The sequence below is a fragment of the Gadus morhua genome, chromosome 18, assembly GCF_902167405.1.
Source record: "Gadus morhua chromosome 18, gadMor3.0, whole genome shotgun sequence".
NCBI classification, from domain to species: Eukaryota; Metazoa; Chordata; class Actinopteri; order Gadiformes; family Gadidae; genus Gadus; species Gadus morhua.
The window spans coordinates 290,661-311,522 of NC_044065.1; the positions used below are offsets into that span (position 1 = coordinate 290,661).

Sequence of the window (20,862 nt, forward strand, 5' to 3'; positions counted from 1 at the left end):
CCTCGGGATGCGGGGAGCGGCTCGCAGGCGGGCTCGCAGCGCCGCTGGGGGGCGGGCTCGCAGCGCCGCTGGGGAGCGGGCTCGCAGCGCCGCTGGGGAGCGGGCTCGCAGCGCCGCTCGGGGAGCGGCCTCGCAGCGCCGCTGGGGAGCGGGCTCGCAGCGCCGCTGGGGAGCGGCGCCCTGAGCCCGCTCCCGAGCGGTCCTTTATTCAGAGAGCCCCCCAGGGGTGGACGCATGGCGCTGGAGCTCCAGGTCAGCGCTGGTCACTAAAGGAGGACATGTTCATATCAGGGTACCACAAAGAATGTTTATTAGCTACACAAATCACTCACACTGTCATGGCGTCATGGCGTCAGCCCACGGACAACGAGCCGCTAAAATGAGTCTTTTCACAAGAGAGTGAAGCCGGGGGCCCGAAGCCGGGGGCCCGAAGCCGGGGGCCCGAAGCCGGGGGCCTGAAGCCGGGGGCGCGGGGCCTCAGCGCCCTCTAATTAATGTACAGTCTCGGGACATTGGTCCCTCTCTCCTCTCCTGGCAGGGGAGGGGCTGGTGGGGGGCCTGGATGGGGGAGGCTTTGGGGGGGGGGGAGGCTTGGGGGGGGGAGGCTGAAGGGGGGGGGGGGGTCCTAGGTGATGTAGATGCGGTGGAAGTCGTTGGCTCCGAAGGCGCAGTTGCACTTGGGGCACTTCCTCTGGCGCGTGTCGTAGCGCGTCTTCAGGCACTCGTAGCAGAACACGTGGAAGCACTTGGTGAGCACCGTCTCCTTGTCCCGCGTGTTGCAGCACGGGCAGCGCAGCTTGGCCTGCAGGGGGACACGTTACCACGGGGACACGTTACAGGGGGACGCGTTACCAAGGGAACATGTTACCAGGGGGACACGTTACAGGGGGACACGTTACAGGGGGACACGTTACCACGGGGACACGTTACCACGGGGACGCGTTACCACGGGGACGCGTTACAGGGGGACGCGTTACCAGGGGGACGCGTTACCAGGGGGACGCGTTACCAGGGGGACGCGTTACCAGGGGGACGCGTTACCAGGGGGACGCGTTACCAGGGGGACGCGTTACCTGGGGGACACGTTACCAGGGGGACACGTTACCAGGGGGACACGTTACCAGGGGGACACGTTACCACGGAGACACGTTACCTGGGGGACGCGTTACCTGGGGGACGCGTTACCAGGGGGACACGTTACCAGGGGAACATGGGTCGTAAACCAGGACACGCCCCGCAACAAAGAGGTAAAGTACCGCTCAAACAACACACCCCTCCATGTTCTGATCACCGGGCTGTCCCCCCCCCTGTGTCCCCCCCCTCCCCCTGTGTCCCCCCCCTCCCCTGTGTCTCTCCCCCCTCCCCCTGTGTCCCCCCCCCCCTCCCCTGTGTCTCTCCCCCCCCCTCCTCCTGTGTCTCTCCCCCCCCCTCCTCCTGTGTCCCCCCCCTCCCCTGTGTCTCTCCCCCCCCCCTCCTCCTGTGTCTCTCCCCCCCCCCCTGTGTCCCCCCCTCCCCCTGTGTCCCCCCCCCCCTCCCCTGTGTCTCTCCCCCCCTCCCCTGTGTCCCCCCCCCCCCCTCCCCCTGTGTCTCTCCCCCCCTCCCCTGTGTCCCCCCCCCCCTCCCCTGTGTCTCTCCCCCCCCCTCCCCCTGTGTCCCCCCCCCCTCCCCCTGTGTCTCTCCCCCCCCCCCCTCCCCCTGTGTCCCCCCCCTCCCCTGTGTCCGTCCCCCCCTCCCTCTGTGTCTCTCTCCCCCCCCCCCCCCCCTGTCCGTCCGTCCGTCCCCCCTGCCCCCCCCCCCCCCTCACCTTGTACTGGTTGATCTCCTCCTGCAGGATCTCGTCGGCGTCGGTGTAGACCTCCACCTTCTTCTGCTTCTCCAGCCGGCGCCGCAGCCTGGAGAGGTCCTCCTGGGCCCTCTTCAGGTTCCCGCTCTCCCTCTCGCGGGCCGTGCGGTTCTCCGCCACCGAGACCTGGATCTCCTTCAGCTTGGCCTGCGTGTGCTCCAGCTGCACCTTCAGGTCCTCCGCCAGCTGGGCCGCCTCCACCGCCTGGTCGCCAGGGGAACCGTGGTGTTAGAGCACGCTGCTACGTCAGGAGGCCCTGCCCCCCCTTCTACGTCACGAGCCCCCCCTTCTACGTCACGAGGACCCCCCCGGGTTCTACGTCACGAGGACCCCCCCGGGTTCTACGTCACGAGGACCCCCCCCGGGTTCTACGTCACAAGGACCACCCCGGGTTCTACGTCACAAGGACCACCCCGGGTTCTCCGTCACCAGACCTGGTTCTCCGTGGAGGCGGGCCTCACCTTCCTCTTGTGGAGCTCCAGGGCCTGGGTGCGGACGGCCAGCTCCTTCTCCAGCGCTGCCAGGGCGCTCTGCAGCACCCCCTCCTTCTCCTCCAGGCGCTGCACCACCAGCAGCTGGGCGTCCACCTGACGGACAGGGACAGCGGCCATCAGGGGGGAGGACACACACACCTGGTCTGAAGGGACGGACCTGTACCTGGTCTGAGGGAGGGGACGGACCTGGACCTGGTCTGAGGGGGGGGGGCGGGGACCTGGACCTGGTCTGAGGGAAGGGGGGGGGACCTGTACCTGGTCTGAGGGAGGGGGGGGACCTGTACCTGGTCTGAGGGAGGGGGGGGGGACCTGTACCTGGTCTGAGGGAGGGGGGGGAGGACCTGTACCTGGTCTGAGGGAGGGGGGGAGGACCTGTACCTGGTCTGAGGGGGGACCTGTACCTGGTCTGAGGGAGGGGGGGGACCTGTACCTGGTCTGAGGGAGGGGGGGGGGACCTGTACCTGGTCTGAGGGAGGGGGGGAGGACCTGTACCTGGTCTGAGGGGGGGGGGGCTGTACCTGGTCGGTCAGGGGGGGACCTGTACCTGGTCTGAGGGGGGACCTGTACCTGGTCTGAGGGGGGACCTGTACCTGGGTCTTGAAGGTGAGGACCTGGTCCGCCAGCTCCTCCTTCTCCTCCTTCAGCAGCTTGTAGATCTGGTTGGATTTGATGCGCTCACTCATCAGCTTGAAGTTGGCGTCGTCCTTCTCGCGGAGCTGCTGCAGCAGACGGCTGTTCTGCTCCTGCATGTCCTCGAAGGCCTGCCCCGTCACGTCCATCTCGCTCAGCAGGGCCTCCTCCTCCTGGGGGGACAGGGCTCCATCATCATCATCAGCCTCTTCATCACCACCATGTGTAAACACAGCCACGGTGCTCGTGGTAAAGACTGAACCATGGAGCTGGGTGATTCATTCAATCATCTGAAGCCACTTCTGAAAACATTATTAACCCCATGTTCATTCCCCTCTGCAGACGTGAGACCGAACAGAGGACGACTCCCCCGCTGACGGGGGAGGACGACTCCCCGCTGACGGGGGGAGGGCGGAGGGACACACCAGCTCTGGTCTCCACTCGGACACAAGTCAGATCACCAACATAGTGTCTCATTGTCCTGACGCAGCGCAGAGCAACAGGCCCTAGCTCCCCTAGCCCTAACCCAACAGGCCCTAGCTCCCCGAGCCCTAACCCAACAGGCCCTAGCTCCCCTAGCCCTAACCCAACAGGCCCTAGCTCCCCTAGCCCTAACCCAACAGGCCCTAGCTCCCCTAGCCCTAACCCAACAGGCCCTAGCTCCCCGAGCCCTAACCCAACAGGCCCTAGCTCCCCTAGCCCTAACCCAACAGGCCCTAGCTCCCCTAGCCCTAACCCAACAGGCCCTAGTTCCCCTAGCCCTAACCCAACAGGCCCTAGTTCCCCTAGCCCTAACCCAACAGGCCCTAGCTCCCCTAGCCCTAACCCAACAGGCCCTAGCTCCCCTAGCCCTAACCCAACAGGCCCTAGTTCCCCTAGCCCTAACCCAACAGGCCCTAGTTCCCCTAGCCCTAACCCAACAGGCCCTAGTTCCCCTAGCCCTAACCCAACAGGCTGTAGCTCCGCTGCTCAGTGGGAGTCTCCCTTAAGGCGCTGCCGCCCCAGATGTGTTTCCAATTAGCTGGTGTTTATCCTCTGCTCCGTCACACCGTCAGACCCCAACCCCCCCCTACCCTCCTCCACCTCCCCCTCCCCCATCACCTCCAACACCCCCCCCCCCCGGCCCTGAGCTGACACCAATGAGTAGTGGCAGCCTGGGTCAGATACCAGAGCCACAAGGGGCCCGGGGGGGGTGGGTGAGTGCAGTGCGGGCGTGGCCCATCTGCTGTGACGTAGCGGGGCTCGGCGGAGGGGCTCGTAACATACCACAGGGGTGAGGCAACGTGTTCACAGCGCTCTCCGGTGTGGAGCCCCTCTCCAGGACGCAGTGTCCTGTTCCAACAACACACCAAGCAGCCTCATCTGCAATTAATGAAATGCAGATCCAGCATTGAGCAGGTCTGGTCCTGCATTCATGCACCATGACGCTGGGTCCCAGGAGGCCTTCTGCCCAGGGCGGAGCTGCTAATGCTGTCCATTCACTCTGCAGGGCTGGAGCTAGCTTCAGGATGCTAATGCTGTCCATTCACTCTGCTGGGCTGGAGCTAGCTTCAGGATGCTAATGCTCTCCATTCACTCTGCTGGGCTGGAACTAGCTTCAGGATGCTAATGCTCTCCATTCACTCTGCTGGGCTGGAGCTAGCTTCAGGATGCTAATGCTCTCCATTCACTCTGCTGGGCTGGAGCTAGCTTCAGGATGCTAATGCTGTCCATTCACTCTGCTGGGCTGGAGCTAGCTACAGGATGCTAATTCTCTCCATTCGCTGGGCTGGAGCTAGCTTCGGGATGCTAATGCTCTCCATTCACTCCGCTGTGCTGGAGCTAGCTTCAGGATGCTAATGCTGTCCATTCACTCCGCTGGGCTGGAGCTAGCTTCAGGATGCTAATGCTCTCCATTCACTCCGCTGGGCTGGAGCTAGCTTCAGGATGCTAATGCTCTCCATTCACTCCGCTGTGCTGGAGCTAGCTTCAGGAAGCTAATGCTCTCCATTCACTCCGCTGGGCTGGAGCTAGCTTCAGGAGGCTAATGCTGTCCATTCACTCTGCTGGGCTGGAGCTAGCTTCAGGATGCTAATGCTGTCCATTCACTCTGCTGGGCTGGAGCTAGCTTCAGGATGCTAATGCTGTCCAATGCCATTCACTCTGCTGGGCTGGAGCTAGCTTCAGGATGCTAATGCTCTCCATTCACTCCGCTGTGCTGGAGCTAGCTTCAGGAAGCTAATGCTCTCCATTCACTCTGCTGTGCTGGAGCTAGCTTCAGGATGCTAATGCTGTCCATTCACTCTGCTGGGCTGGAGTTAGCTTCAGGATGCAAATGCTCTCTATTCACTCCGCTGTGCTGGAGCTAGCTTCAGGAAGCTAATGCTCTCCATTCACTCTGCTGTGCTGGAGCTAGCTTCAGGAGGCTAATGCTGTCCATTCACTACATCAATGCATTCTACACGACGGAGTTGGGTATCTTACATTATGCCAAATTAAATTACTTAGTTCAACGTAATTCCCCCGAAATTATTGCATTAACATGCCGCAAGTGTCCTTCAATGTACTTTAATGCTCTGCTTGGATGATCTCAGTGTAGTTTGAAAAATGCACCCCCTGCCGGCGACTTTCATTGGTTACTGCTGCAATTTAGTCCCGCCCACGGACGCTCCGCCTCATACGGATGCAAATCATTTTTGCTACACATGTACCACCTAGACGTGTTGCAAAACTACCTGCGAAAAACCTTGAGACTTGCAGGAGCATATTCCCGCAGTTGTAACGATGGACTTGTGCTCGCTCATTAAAATGCTGAATCAACATAGCGTTCTATATCATTTTATTTGTGAGGATTTTTTTCAAAGATGTGTTAGTTCACATTTGGGTTTACGAATGCACACATTCTGGGCATGTTCTCAGATTATGAAACACGGGTATGCAAATGTGTTTTGCACCATCTGCGCTGCAACGATTGTATCGAAAGTATAGGATAGGATTTGTGCACCTGTAACAGACTTGTGAACTTGTAGACCCTATTTTGTGTTTACAACGGTAGAAAAAAATATTTACGACTTCAAATGTACTGTTACACATTTCTGACTTTAGTGTACGCATACAAAATCTGCAGTTACAGGTGAGGAGGACTGTTGCTACGATAATACCTTCGTACTTATGGAGACATGAAAGGAAAATTAAATAAGAGTTGCCTCGATGAAACGCTCATCACAGAACACACACACACACACACGTGTGTGTGTGTATGCACTCATGCCGCGTGTGAATACATGCGTGCCCTGCGTGTGTGTGTGTGTGCGTGCGTGCGTGTACCTGCTTGGTGGCGGCCAGCTTCTTCTGCAGGTGGTCGATGGTCTCCTCGGCCACGCGGATCTTCCTCAGAGCGTCTTCGTCAGCCAGCTTCTTGCTCTCCTTGCGCTCGCGCTCCTCCAGCTCCCGAACGCGCACCCTCAGCTCGTCCACCTGGGGGGGGGAGGGGGGGGGGGGCGCGTCAGAGCAGGGGCGTGGGCCGGGGCTCTCTCCTTACCCAAGAGGCTGAGGTTCATGAGTTCATGTGAGGCCTTCATGCAGACCCACTGCCCACTTTATATCTATCAGCCAGAGAACCCAACACAAGCCTGTCCCCCTGCCCCCCCACCCTCCCTGTGGACCCCCTCCCCCCTGGAGGGTTGAGGGTGGACCACCGCTCCCCCATAGGATAGAGGGTGGACCACCGGTCCCCCAGAGGGTAGAGGGAGGACCAGCGCTCCCCCTGGAGGATAGAGGGAGGATCAGCGCTCCCCCAGAGGGTAGACCCCCTCAGAGGAGCCTCACCTCTGCCTTGGACTTGCGCTCGGCGGCCATGAGCTGGACCTTGTCCCTCTGCTCCTTGGGGGCCGACTTGTACATGTCCAGCAGCAGCTTCATCTCCTTCTGGGACTCCTGCGCCTTCCTGCAGGGACACAGCAGGACCGTTACAGTCAGGCCTTAACCCCGCCCCCGCCCCGCCCCGCCCCGCCGACAGACGACCCCGCGGGACCTACTTGAGCTCGGCTCTCAGCATCTTCAGCGTGTCAGAGTCCTTCCTCTTCAGCTCCTCGCTGCGCTGCCGCTCTCTCTCCCGCTCCCTCTCACGCTCCCGCTCCACCTCGCGCTCCCGCTCCCGGGCCCTCTGTCGCTCCAGCTCCTTCCGCCTCTCCTCCTCCTCCTCCTGGTCCTCCTCCTCCTCCTTCTTCACGTCCAGGGCGTCCCCTGGAGGCTCGTCCAGGACCAGGACGCCGGAGTCTCCGCCCTGGCAACGCAGCTGGGAGGAGGAGGAAGAGGAGGTCAGACACACAACATCAACCACTCATCTCTTCAAAACAAAGGCGTGGAGCACATGAGCCTCAAACTCTCCAGGACCAATCCCGTCGTCCTGAGGCACCACCTCTCTCTCATCGGTTCAGGCAGCTCTTCTGGAGAAGGGGGAGCTAAACCGGGCTGACCCGAGCCCCCACTACCCACCCCCAGTGCGGCAGGCTGACGGAGGCCCCCCACCTTGTTGATCTCCATCTGCGTCTCCCTGAGCTTCCTCTTGTAGCGCTGCACGTCCCCCTTCAGCTGCAGGTTGTGGTTCTGCAGGCTGCTGATCAGGTGGCGCATCTCCCTGTTGATAGGGCCTGGAGAACATGTTCTGTATTATGAACTATAAAGATTCACTTAACAGGCAAGAGATCATTCTTTAGCATGACCAACACAACGTTGGAAGCAGTCAGAATGTAAACTGATCTTTGCTTCAGGCCAGGCCGAATGGTGGAGTTAATTGATCTTAACATCTTTATTTAACTATTGTAAAAGAAAAATGTACATAAATCGTACTGATATGCAGTCAGTAACGCTAGCAAATCCCGAAAATACACATATATACATATATATACATATATATATACATATATACATATATACATATATACATATACATATATACATATATATATATATATACATATACATACATACATACATACATACACACACACACAATAAAAATAACATTATTTTACGCAATTACATCGCAACTTCCACCCGGTACAACCCCCCCGTCAGTACTGACCCACCCGGTATAACCCTCTCCTGTCAGTACTGACCCACCCGGTACAACCCCCCGTCAGTACTGACCCACCCGGTATAACCCTCTCCTGTCAGTACTGACCCACCCGGTACAACCCTCTCCTGTCAGTACTGACCCACCCGGTATAACCCTCTCCTGTCAGTACTGACCCACCCGGTATAACCCTCTCCTGTCAGTACTGACCCACCCGGTATAACCCTCTCCTGTCAGTACTGACCCACCCGGTATAACCCTCTCCTGTCAGTACTGACCCACCCGGTATAACCCTCTCCTGTCAGTAGTGATTGATGGCATCACCCCGTCAGTACTGGTCCACGTGGCTTAACCCAGTCAGTATTGATCCAGTCAATACTGGTATAGCCCCGTCAGTAGTAGTACTGGTATAACCCGGTCGGTACTGATCCAGGGTCAGTATAGTATAGGGTTAGTTGGTATAACCCGGTCGGTACTGATCCAGGGTCAGTATAGTATAGGGTTAGTTGGTATAACCCGGTCGGTACTGATCCAGGGTCAGTATAGTATAGGGTTAGTTGGTATAACCCGGTCGGTACTGATCCAGGGTCAGTATAGTATAGGGTTAGTTGGTATAACCCGGTCGGTACTGATCCAGGGTCAGTATAGTATAGGGTTAGTTGGTATAACCCGGTCGGTACTGATCCAGGGTCAGTATAGTATAGGGTTAGTTGGTGTAACCCGGTCGTTGCTCCTACCTGCTTGCTCGTTGGCGGCCAGGTTCTGCTCGAACTCGATGCGCAGCATCTCGTACTCCTTCCTGACCTGGGCTAGTGTGTCCTCCAGCTGGATCACCTCCGTCCTCAGCTTCTTCTGCAGGGACAGCTCGTCGCTCTGGGGTCAGAGGGGTCAGAGGACACAGCGGGGTCAGAGGGCACAGGGGGGTCAGAGGGCACAGCGGGGTCAGAGGGCACAGCGGGGTCAGAGGGCACAGCGGGGTCAGAGGGCACAGCGGGGTCAGAGGCCACCGCGGGGTAAGAGGCCACCGCGGGGTCAGAGGGCACAGGGGGGTCAGAGGGCTCAGAGGGCACAGCGGGGTCAGAGGCCACCGCGGGGTAAGAGGCCACAGAGGGGTCAGTGGCCCCTCTGGGGTCAGAGGGCACCGCGGGGTCAGAGGGGGGTCAGAGGGCACCGCAGGGTCAGAGGACACAGCGGGGGTCAGAGGGCACTGCGGGGGTCGGAGGGCACAGCGGGGGTCAGAGGACACAGCGGGGGTTCCCCTCCCTTCCCCCCTCATTGGTTTATACCCTCTAAACCCATTGTTTGAGGACTTATTTCTGCTGCCATTGTAAAGCACTTAGCAGCATGCACTTTGAAGATCCTCAATAAGATTATTATAAGATAGCATAAAGAAAAAGATAGCATAAAGATAGCATAAAGATAAAGATAGCATAAAGGTAAAGATAGCATGAAGGTAAAGATAGCATAAAGGTAAAGATAGCATAAAGATAGCATGAAGGTAAAGATAGCATAAAGATAAAGATAGCATAAAGATAGCATAAAGGTAAAGATAGCATAAAGATAGGATAAAGATAGCATTAAGATAAAGTTAGCATAAAGGTAAAGATAGCATAAAGATAGCATGAAGGTAAAGATAGCATAAAGATAAAGATAGCATAAAGGTAAATATAACATACAGATAGGATAAAGATGGCATTAAGGTAAAGATAGCATAAAGATAGCATAAAGGTAAAGATAGCATAAAGATAGCAGAAAGGTAAAGATAGCATAAAGATAAAGTTAGCATGAAGGTAAAGATAGCATAAAGATAAAGATAGCATATAGATATCAAGGTAAAGATAGCATAAAGATAAAGATAGCATAAAGATAGCATGAAGGTAAAGATAGCATAAAGATAGCATGAAGGTAAAGATAGCATAAAGATAAAGATAGCATAAAGGTAAAGATAGCATAAAGATAAAAATAGCATAAAGATAGCATAAAGATAAAGATAGCATAAAGATATCATAAAGGTAAAGATAGCATAAAGATAGCATGAAGGTAAAGATAGCATAAAGGTAAAGAAAGCATAAAGGTAAAGATAGCATAAAGGTAAAGATAGCATAAAGGTAAAGATAAAGATAGCATAAAGATAAAGATAGCATAAAGATAAAGATAGCATAAAGAAAGGAGAGCTTTTGGTTGGGGGCGGGGCTTCAGTCCCTGGGCTCCGGGGACCGGCCCGTGTCGGGGACCGGCCCGTGGCGGGGACCGGCCCGTGGCGGGGGCCAGTGGTCGTAGTACAGGGGCTGAACTGGTTACCGCAGCAGCAGCTGGCCCTGCTTAGCGATCACTGATTGGTGGTAATGATCTGGATTCTATTGTGTATGAAGGAACGTGAGCGTGTAAACAGGCTGGGAGGAGAACATGGCAGTGCTGTGTACTCATGAAAAAACAACAACAGCATTGTTGCCCAGGCTGTGATGAATGTTCTGCTCCAACACTGCCCCGCAGCCCGCCTGGATGTCATCACAAGCATCCATCCTGTTTAGCATCCACACATTTGTTTGTAAACACGTGTGTGCGTGTGCATATTTATGAAATGTGTGTGTGATGATAATGAAGCCTTCCCCCTTAGCGACAGAAACCCTGTTTGGAAACAAGGCCTGGTGGGCCTGGTGGGAACCTCTAGCAGGAACCAGTAGCAGGAACCAGTAGCAGGAACCTCTAGCAGAGGAACCTTGAGCAGGAACCTGTAGCAGAGGAACCTGTAGCAGAGGAACCTGTAGCAGAGGAACCTGTAGCAGAGGAACCTGTAGCAGGAACCTGTAGCAGAGGAACCTGTAACAGGAACCTCTAGCAGAGGAACCTGTAGCAGAGGAACCTGTAGCAGGAACCTCTAGCAGAGGAACCTGTAGCAGAGGAACCTGTAGCAGAGGAACCTGTAGCAGAAACCTGTAGCAGGAACCTGTAGCAGGAACCTCTAGCAGAGGAACCTGTAGCAGAGGAACCTCGAGCAGGAACCTGTAGCAGAGGAACCTGTAGCAGAGGAACCTGTAGCAGGAACCTGTAGCAGAGGAACCTGTAGCAGAGGAACCTGTAGCAGAGGAACCTGTAGCAGGAACCTGTAGCAGAGGAACCTGTAGCAGGAACCTGTAGCAGGAACCTGTAGCAGAGGAACCTGTAGCAGAGGAACCTGTAGCAGGAACCTCTAGCAGAGGAACCTGTAGCAGAGGAACCTGTAGCAGAGGAACCTGTAGCAGAAACCTGTAGCAGAGGAACCTGTAGCAGGAACCTGTAGCAGGAACCTGTAGCAGAGGAACCTGTAGCAGAGGAACCTGTAGCAGAGGAACCTGTAGCAGGAAACTGTAGCAGAGGAACCTGTAGCAGGAACCTGTAGCAGAGGAACCTGTAGCAGAGGAACCTGTAGCAGAGGAACCTGTAGCAGGAACCAGTAGCAGGAACCAGTAGCAGGAACCTCTAGCAGAGGAACCTCGAGCAGGAACCTGTAGCAGAGGAACCTGTAGCAGAGGAACCTGTAGCAGGAACCTGTAGCAGAGGAACCTGTAGCAGGAACCTGTAGCAGGAACCTCTAGCAGAGGAACCTCGAGCAGAGGAACCTGTAGCAGGAACCTGTAGCAGAGGAACCTGTAGCAGAGGAACCTGTAGCAGAGGAACCTGTAGCAGGAACCTGTAGCAGAGGAACCTGTAGCAGAGGAACCTGTAGCAGAGGAACCTGTAGCAGAGGAACCTGTAGCAGAGGAACCTGTAGCAGGAACCTCTAGCAGAGGAACCTGTAGCAGAGGAACCTGTAGCAGAGGAACCTGTAGCAGGAACCTGTAGCAGAGGAACCTGTAGCAGAGGAACCTGTAGCAGAGGAACCTGTAGCAGGAAACTGTAGCAGAGGAACCTGTAGCAGGAACCTGTAGCAGGAACCTGTAGCAGAGGAACCTGTAGCAGAGGAACCTGTAGCAGGAACCAGTAGCAGGAACCTGTAGCAGGAACCTCTAGCAGAGGAACCTCGAGCAGGAACCTGTAGCAGAGGAACCTGTAGCAGAGGAACCTGTAGCAGGAACCTGTAGCAGAGGAACCTGTAGCAGGAACCTGTAGCAGGAACCTCTAGCAGAGGAACCTGTAGCAGAGGAACCTGTAGCAGGAACCTCTAGCAGAGGAACCTGTAGCAGAGGAACCTGTAGCAAAGGAACCTGTAGCAGGAACCTGTAGCAAAGGAACCTGTAGCAGGAACCTGTAGCAGAGGAACCTGTAGCAGAGGAACCTCTAGCAGGAACCTGTAGCAGAGGAACCTCTAGCAGGAACCTGTAGCAGAGGAACCTGTAGCAGGAACCTGTAGCAGGAACCTCTAGCAGGAACCTGTAGCAGAGGAACCCGTAGCAGGAACCTCTAGCAGAGGAACCTGTAGCAGGAACCTCTAGCAGAGGAACCTGTAGCAGGAACCTCTAGCAGAGGAACCTGTAGCAGAGGAACCTGTAGCAGGAACCTGTAGCAGAGGAACCTCTAGCAGAGGAACCTCTAGCAGGAACCTGTAGCAGAGGAACCTGTAGCAGGAACCTGTAGCAGAGGAACCTCTAGCAGGAACCTCTAGCAGAGGAACCTGTAGCAGAGGAACCTGTAGCAGAGGAACCTGTAGCAGAGGAACCTCTAGCAGGAACCTGTAGCAGAGGAACCTGTAGCAGGAACCTGTAGCAGGAACCTGTAGCAGAGGAACCTCTAGCAGAGGAACCTGTAGCAGAGGAACCTGTAGCAGAGGAACCTGTAGCAGGAACCTGTAGCAGAGGAACCTCTAGCAGGAACCTCTAGCAGAGGAACCTGTAGCAGAGGAACCTGTAGCAGAGGAACCTGTAGCAGAGGAACCTCTAGCAGGAACCTGTAGCAGAGGAACCTCTAGCAGGAACCTGTAGCAGAGGAACCTCTAGCATGAACCTGTAGCAGAGGAACCTGTAGCAGAGGAACCTGTAGCAGGAACCTGTAGCAGAGGAACCTCTAGCAGAGGAACCTGTAGCAGAGGAACCTGTAGCAGAGGAACCTCTAGCAGAGGAACCTGTAGCAGGAACCTGTAGCAGAGGAACCTGTAGCAGAGGAACCTGTAGCAGAGGAACCTGTAGCAGAGGAACCTGTAGCAGAGGAACCTCTAGCAGGAACATGTAGCAGGAACCTGAAGCAGCTCCCCCCCCAGGTCAGGTCAGGTCAGGTCAGGTCAGGTCAGGTCAGGTGCCCCCCCCCCCCCCAGGTCAGGTCAGGTGCCCCCCCCCCTCCCCCCCAGGTCAGGTCAGGTGCCCCCCTCCCCAGGTGGCAGCCCGGTACCTCCATGTGCTCTATCTGCCGGAGGTGGGCGTTCTTGGCGGTCAGCAGCAGGGCCCTGGCCTCGTCCAGCTGGGTCTTCACCCCCAGAGACTCGTTGTACAGCAGGGAGAACTGGGACTGGAGACACTTGTACTCTGACGTCTCCTTCACCACCTCCTCTGGGATGTTACGCAGGTCCATCTGGGAGGAGGAGAGAGGGAGGAGGAGGAGAGGAGAGAGGGGAGGAGGACGAGGAGGACGAGGACGAGGAGGAGGAGGACGAGAGCGAGAGCGAGAGAGAGAGAGAGGAGGAGGAGGAGAGAGAGAGGAGGAGGAGAGAGAAGGAGGAGGAGGAGGAGGAGGAGGAGGAGAGAGTTTGAGAAGAGAAAGAGGAGGTGGTCTGCTCTGAGCGTAGGGCTTCCTGCCCTCACTGGTGGCTCTCTGTGAACGTGTTGGTTGTTTTTGAGGACTCCTCAGTTGCTCAACGGGATGAGGGCAGTAAGGACTGGACCAACTGGATAAGGGCGGTAAGGACTGGACCAACGGGATAAGGGCGGTAAGGACTGGACCAACTGGATAAGGGCGGTAAGGACTGGACCAACTGGATAAGGGCGGTAAGGACTGGAAAGGTGAACTCCACACGGCCTCATGATGGGGACAGAATGTGGGCGGAGGAGGAAGGGAAGACTGGCAGTGGTTAAGGTGAAAGGTCATGGTCTTCCATGACCCGTTTGATTAACGACTGTGGTAGAGTGGGGCTCTGAGAGGTGAACTCCCTCTGGACCAATAGAAGGGCTCTGAGAGGTGAACAGGACTCCCTCTGGACCAATAGAAGGGCTCTGAGAGGTGAACTCCCTCTGGACCAATAGAAGGGCTCTGAGAGGTGAACAGGACTCCCTCTGGACCAATAGAAGGGCTCTGAGAGGTGAACAGGACTCCCTCTGGACCAATAGAAGGGCTCTGAGAGGTGAACTCCCTCTGGACCAATAGAAGCGCTCTGAGAGGTGAACTCCCTCTGGACCAATAGAAGGGCTCTGAGAGGTGAACAGGCCTCCCTCTGGACCAATAGAAGGGCTCTGAGAGGTGAACTCCCTCTGACCAATAGAAGGGCTCTGAGAGGTGAACAGGACTCCCTCTGACCAATAGAAGGGCTCTGAGAGGTGAATCCCTCTGGACCAATAGAAGGGCTCTGAGAGGTGAACAGGACTCCCTCTGGACCAATAGAAGGGCTCTGAGAGGTGAACAGGCCTCCCTCTGGACCAATAGAAGGGCTCTGAGAGGTGAACTCCCTCTGGACCAATAGAAGGGCTCTGATAGGTCAACAGGCCTCCCTCTGGACCAATAGAAGGGCTCTGAGAGGTGAACAGGACTCCCTCTGGACCAATAGAAGGGCTCTGAGAGGTGAACTCCCTCTGACCAATAGAAGGGCTCTGAGAGGTGAACAGGACTCCCTCTGGACCAATAGAAGGGCTCTGAGAGGTGAACTCCCTCTGGACCAATAGAAGGGCTCTGAGAGGTGAACAGGCCTCCCTCTGGACCAATAGAAGGGCTCTGAGAGGTGAACTCCCTCTGGACCAATAGAAGGGCTCTGAGAGGTGAACAGGCCTCCCTCTGGACCAATAGAAGGGCTCTGAGAGGTGAACAGGACTCCCTCTGGACCAATAGAAGGGCTCTGAGAGGTGAACAGGACTCCCTCTGGACCAATAGAAGGGCTCTGAGAGGTGAACTCCCTCTGGACCAATAGAAGGGCTCTGAGAGGTGAACTCCCTCTGGACCAATAGAAGGGCTCTGAGAGGTGAACTCCCTCTGGACCAATAGAAGGGCTCTGAGAGGTGAACTCCCTCTGGACCAATAGAAGGGCTCTGAGAGGTGAACTCCCTCTGGACCAATAGAAGGGCTCTGAGAGGTGAACAGGACTCCCTCTGGACCAATAGAAGGGCTCTGAGAGGTGAACAGGACTCCCTCTGGACCAATAGAAGGGCTCTGAGAGGTGAACAGGACTCACCTTCAGCTTCTCGCTCTCTCTCACCGCCTCCTGCAGCTCCAGCTGCAGCTTCTCCAGCTCCGCCATGCGGCTGTTGGCCACCTCCTGGTTCTGCTCCAGCTCTGCATTCAGGCTCTCGAACTGAAGTCAACATAAACACACACACACACACACACACACACACACTGTGTAAACACAGGTCGGATGGAAGAAATGTGGAACGTAAACAAACGCATGCACCGCATCTCTCTGTGTGATGTCACCGGGCCTTGAATAAGACGCTCTATACAGTCTGCATAGACCCACTCTATATAGACTGACTCTATAGTCTCCAGACTAACTCTAGTCTCACTCTATATAGACCCACTCTATATAGACCCATAGACCCACTCTATATAGACCCACTCTACATAGTCTCTATCTACATAGACCCATAGACCCACTCTATATAGACCCACTCTACATAGTCTCACTCTACATAGACCCATAGACCCACTCTACATAGACCCACTCTACATAGTCTCACTCTACATTTTCCCACTCTATATAGACCCACTCTATATAGACCCACTCTACATGGACCCACTCTACATAGACCCACTTTACATAGTCCCACTCTATATAGTCTCACTCTATATAGACCCATAGACTCACTCTACATAGACCCACTCTACATAGTCTCACTCTACATAGACCTACTCTACATAGACCCACTCTACAGTCCCGAGGGCACCAGGTGTGTCCCATGCCCCCCCCCCCCCCCCAGTAGGGTCTCAGAGGACCCCTGAGGTCTGACATGAGGAACCCGTCTGCTGAAGGCCCATGTTTACGTCTCTAAAGTGTGCTGAGCGTTAGGATAAACCCGCTTTGATCTCCTCCACTGATTAGTTTACATTATTCATTGTTTCCCCGCCGGCCGCCAACTCAAACAGCACCGAGCGCTGGGAGTGAGTCAGGGGCGCACGGCCTCAGCACCGAGCTGGGAGTGAGTCGGGGGCGCACGGCCTCAGCACCGAGCTGGGAGTGAGTCAGGGGCGCACGGCCTCAGCCCCGAGCTGGGAGTGAGTCAGGGGCGCACGGCCTCAGCCCCGAGCTGGGAGTGAGTCAGGGGCGCACGGCCTCAGCCCCGAGCTGGGAGTGAGTCGGGGGCGCACGGCCTCAGCCCCGAGCTGGGAGTGAGTCAGGGGCGCACGGCCTCAGCCTGAGCAGCTAGAGGGCCTCACTGAGCAGCAGGGGGGCTGTGGGGTACGGCTGGGGGGTACGGCTGGGGGGTACGGCTGTGGGGTACGGCTGGGGGGCTGTGGGGTACGGCTGGGGGGTACGGCTGGGGGGCTGTGGGGTACGGGGGTACGGCTGGGGGGTACGGCTGAGGGGCTGGGGGGTACGGGGGTACGGCTGGGGCAGACTGGAGGCTCTGGGACATGGAGCCCCCTGTCCTTCCTCTAGAGCTAACGGGGGGGTCATGGGGTGGATACCTTCTGGATGTTGAGGGTGATCTGGCCTCCTGGAAGGCCTCCTGAGCTGCCCGTGCTGTTGTACCCCGAGTTCAGCTGTGGACCACAAACACATCAGAGCCCGACTCAGAGGCAGGAGTAAAGCAGAGGAGCGTCTGTGCCTTTAAAAGGTTTAGCGGGAGGCTGGTGTTTGTTGACATTGTGATGTTGAGATGTAAACAATATGAGCTGCAGGCACGCTCTCATGACAACGTCACCGCCAGACCAGCTGGTCAGCAGACATCCCGTACAACAGACACACACAACCCAGTGGTCCACACGCACCTGGTCCATCCCCTCCGCCAGCAGCTTGTTCAGCTTCTGCTCTCTCTTGCGGAGCTTCTCGATGTCCCACTGCAGGTCCTCCACCGTGGTCTCCATCTCAGACACCTTGGTCTCCGAGCCCATCACCTTGTCCACCAGCTCGTTGTGCTGCCGGGGGGGGGGAGACCGGAATCATGAATCCTTTAGAGCGCCCCCCAGTGGCGACCAGCCGTAAGGCCTCTACCTCCGTAGCAGTAAGGGTTGTTACGGTGGCAGGTCGTTAGGTGGGCAGGTCGATAGGGTAGTGGATGTTAGGGTGGTAGTCGCTAGGGTACGGGTCGTTACAGTACGGCTCGTTAGGGTGGCAGGTCGTTAGAGTAGTAGGTCGTTAGGTTGGCAGGTCGTTAGGTGGGCAGGACGTTACGCTACGAGTCGTTACGGTAACAACCTGTACTGTAACGACCTGTACCCTAAGTGGTCGTTGCTTATTGAGCTTTTGTTGACAATTAATTTAGTTCATATGCATTTCCCTCCCTCTCCGCTACGCAGCGCTGACTTCATGCTCCCCATCTCCCAGTAACCCCCCCGGACGGTGCGTACCTCCAGGGACATCTTGTGGTGCCTACCCTGCAGGAAGGAGGCCAGGTCCTGTCTGCGGCCGTTCTCCTCCAGCAGGGCGCGGTTCATCCCCAACACGTCTGAGCGGGGCTCGTCTCCGCTCGCTGGGGACCGAGGGACACGGTTACACAACGGCCGGGTCCTTTAGATATCAGCAGGATGGAGCCTGCCTCAGCCCTCTAATGCAGACATCGCCCCCTCCAGGTGAGGGCCCTCATTGGGCAATGGTAAGACAAGCGCATGCACAGATGTCCATCCTTAAGTATCAGATACAGCCGACCAAGACCCTTGCTTGTATTTCAGTGATGTTCCTGCTTTGACGGGGTGTACACCACGTCACACCCCCCCTCTAAGCCCTGGTCCTCACCTGCTTCCTGCACGTGTCTACACAGGCTGTTGATGTGGGAGTGCAGCCGGTCGAACACGCACACCAGGCAGGCCACCGCCTCCTTGCTGAACTGCATGCGGTCCTGCAGCTGCAGGGCGACCTCCTCCTCGCCGCTGTGGTCCAGCGTGGCCAGCAGCACCTTGGCCGGCTCGCTGAGCGCAGGCCCCGCCGCGCCGTCTGGAGGGGGGGCAGGGTTAGCGCTGGGTTCGCTGCTTCAAAGGCGGCAGCGGCTGTATGATGCTGAACGCCAACGCACGCTTTGGACTTGGGGCAGCCAACAACGACGCTGGATGTTATCATCCCAGCAGGGAAGGCCCACCTATCAGAGGCTTTGTACGAAGCCACAGTACAGAGCTGGTCGAAGGACGCTCTCTTATGCTCCTCCTCCTCATGCTCTGATTAACAGTCCGTGACATGGGTCACAACACAAGGTACGAACCCAGTTTAGAAAAACTAAATAGATCAAGCAGATAGAAGGAGAATCATTCAAAAGACAAAGGACATCATTGGTGCATTTCCTGTACTTTGTTTGGCTGCAGCCTCTCCCTAGTCGGCCGGACCGATGGTACGGTGCTACCGGGAAGTCTCTCACCGAGGGCGGCTGGGTGGGGGGGCTCCGTGGGCCGGGGCGGGGCCTCGGCCCCTCCATCAGGGGGTGGGGGCGGCTCCTTCTGCTGCTCCTCCTGGGCATCTCCGTCGGGAGGTGGGGGTGCAGTGGGGGCCGGGGGGGCCGGAGCCCCGCCGTCCTCCATGGGGGCCGGGGGCGGGGCTGAGGAGGCAGGGGGACTGGCTGAGGGGGCAGGGGGGGGGGGAGCGGCCGGTTTGATGCGTTGGCGCATGACGCCGACTTTTTCCTCCAACTGTGGAACGGAGAGGGTATTAAGAGACATAGCTGGACCAGTACAACGTCTGAACAGGACGTAGCTGGGACCAGTACAACGTCTGAACAGGACGTAGCTGGGACCAGTACAACGTCTGAACAGGACGTAGCTGGGACCAGTACAACGTCTGAACAGGACGTAGCTGGGACCAGTACAACGTCTGAACAGGACGTAGCTGGGACCAGTACAACGTCTGAACAGGACGTAGCTGGGACCAGTACAACGTCTGAACAGGACGTAGCTGGGACCAGTACAACGTCTGAACAGGACGTAGCTGGGACCAGTACAACTTCTGAACAGGACGTAGCTGGGACCAGTACAACGTCTGAACAGGACGTAGCTGGGACCAGTACAACGTCTGAACAGGACATAGCTGGGACCAGTACAACGTCTGAACAGGACGTAGCTGGGACCAGTACAACGTCTGAACAGGACGTAGCTGGGACCAGTACAACGTCTGAACAGGACGTAGCTGGGACCAGTACAACGTCTGAACAGGACGTAGCTGGGACCAGTACAACGTCTGAACAGGACGTAGCTGGGACCAGTACAACGTCTGAACAGGACGTAGCTGGGACCAGTACAACATCTGAACAGGACGTAGCTGGGACCAGTACAACGTCTTGACAGGACGTACCCGAGACCAGTACAATGTCCTAACATGACATACCTGAGACCAGTACCGGTTCACGATCAGGAGGGTTGTGTCGTCCGTGGCCTGTCTCTTCTCCAGCTTCTCGATTTTCTCTCGCAGCTCATCCTCCATGGCCTGCCTCTGCTCCAGGCGCTCACACAGCTTCTTGTTCTTGAACTGAATTACTTTAAGGTCCATTTCCTCCTGCATCACATAAGACAGTATACAAGTCAACCATGCGAGTCCAAAATAGTACTAAGCATCGTGTGGCATCTTATCCTAGCGATCTCTGCTGGAATGGGTTAACCTAGTGATTCTTAGTGCTTGGCACTCGTTTCTACTAACATCCTGAATGAACCGACAGCGATTGTTGTTTCTCTTTCTTCTGACAAATGTACTTATTGGTTGCTGTGGATAAAAGCGTCTGCTGAATGTTCTAAATGTAAATGTAAAATGGACGTAGATGTGAACCCCCTGGACACAGGTAGACCATCACAGGTAGACCATGTTGTGAGGCGGGCAGCAGCCACTCACCGTAGATGACACGCCGCCGATCCGGATGGGCTCGATCAGCGTTGTTGTGGTCTTCTCCTCTTTTTTGCTCTTCTTCTCCGGTGGGCCCGGGGGGCTATCCCCTCCCGAGGGTCGCTTCCCTCCCCCGGTACCTGACATGATGATATCTGAGATAAAAATAAAATATAGGTTCAAGATTAAGCATGAAGTACTACCATATAAACATTTACGTTTTTATTTGTTTTTAAACTGATTCCTGGTCAGTGATGGGACATATACTGGAAACCGATTGAAAGGTTGAGCAATTGATGATCGTCTTCATTATAATATATTTCGTCTTTCGATATTTATTTTGTTTATTACTTTAAGATCACGGTAGCTTATCTTTCCAAGCTAGCGATGCAGTCTTGCTAATAGGCTAGCGCAGTAGCTTCATTAGTTATTGTAAATTAATGAATCAACAATAGTCCGAATTTTCTATGAACGCAAAGCAAACCACAAACGACATAAACATCTGTTGCCACCATGTAGGAATATATTGCCATATCTTTCTGTTTTCCAACAAATAATACAAACCTCTTAACAGGTAGCAACTGCAGCCGAGGAGTCCGGACGCCACAGGAAATGACCATGAGCCATTTCCGGTATTGCTATTGTTTTTAATTTACAAAACTACCAATGCTGTCATTTGACTCGAATATATTACTTTATATCAGTTTATTTGTTTTCTGAAACTCTATATATTAAAAAACACGTTATTTCTGCTGCCGGAAAACTGGAGACT

The 20,862-nt window shown here is 55.8% G+C and overlaps 1 protein-coding gene across 1 annotated transcript; it reads right to left on the reverse strand.

Moving 5' to 3' along the window:
- Positions 1-287: 287 nt before the first annotated feature.
- On the reverse strand, positions 288-20,800 carry rnf40 (ring finger protein 40). Its single transcript, XM_030339635.1, has 19 exons — positions 20,655-20,800; positions 20,100-20,245; positions 19,602-19,769; positions 18,643-18,910; positions 18,030-18,227; positions 17,645-17,766; positions 17,066-17,212; positions 16,763-16,837; positions 15,309-15,428; positions 13,325-13,504; positions 8,761-8,896; positions 7,477-7,598; positions 6,984-7,243; positions 6,775-6,892; positions 6,274-6,423; positions 2,928-3,140; positions 2,305-2,430; positions 1,805-2,047; positions 288-802 (listed from the first exon to the last, which is right to left on the reverse strand). Exons 2-19 carry the CDS (start codon positions 20,235-20,237, stop codon positions 626-628), a joined length of 2,961 nt encoding a protein of 986 aa, XP_030195495.1. The 5' UTR covers positions 20,238-20,245; positions 20,655-20,800; the 3' UTR covers positions 288-625.
- Between the last annotated feature and the right edge of the window lie 62 nt (positions 20,801-20,862).

Excerpts from the sequence above, each read along its gene's own strand:
- rnf40 (XM_030339635.1), bottom strand. The coding sequence starts at position 20,237 with ATGTCAGGTACCGGGGGAGGGAAGCGACCCTCGGGAGGGGATAGCCCC. Across the intron at positions 17,767-18,029 it reads TAGACACGTGCAGGAAGCAG|CGAGCGGAGACGAGCCCCGC; the intron begins GTGAGGACCAGG and ends CTCGGTCCCCAG. Across the intron at positions 2,431-2,927 it reads TCCTCACCTTCAAGACCCAG|GTGGACGCCCAGCTGCTGGT; the intron begins GTACAGGTCCCC and ends CCTGTCCGTCAG.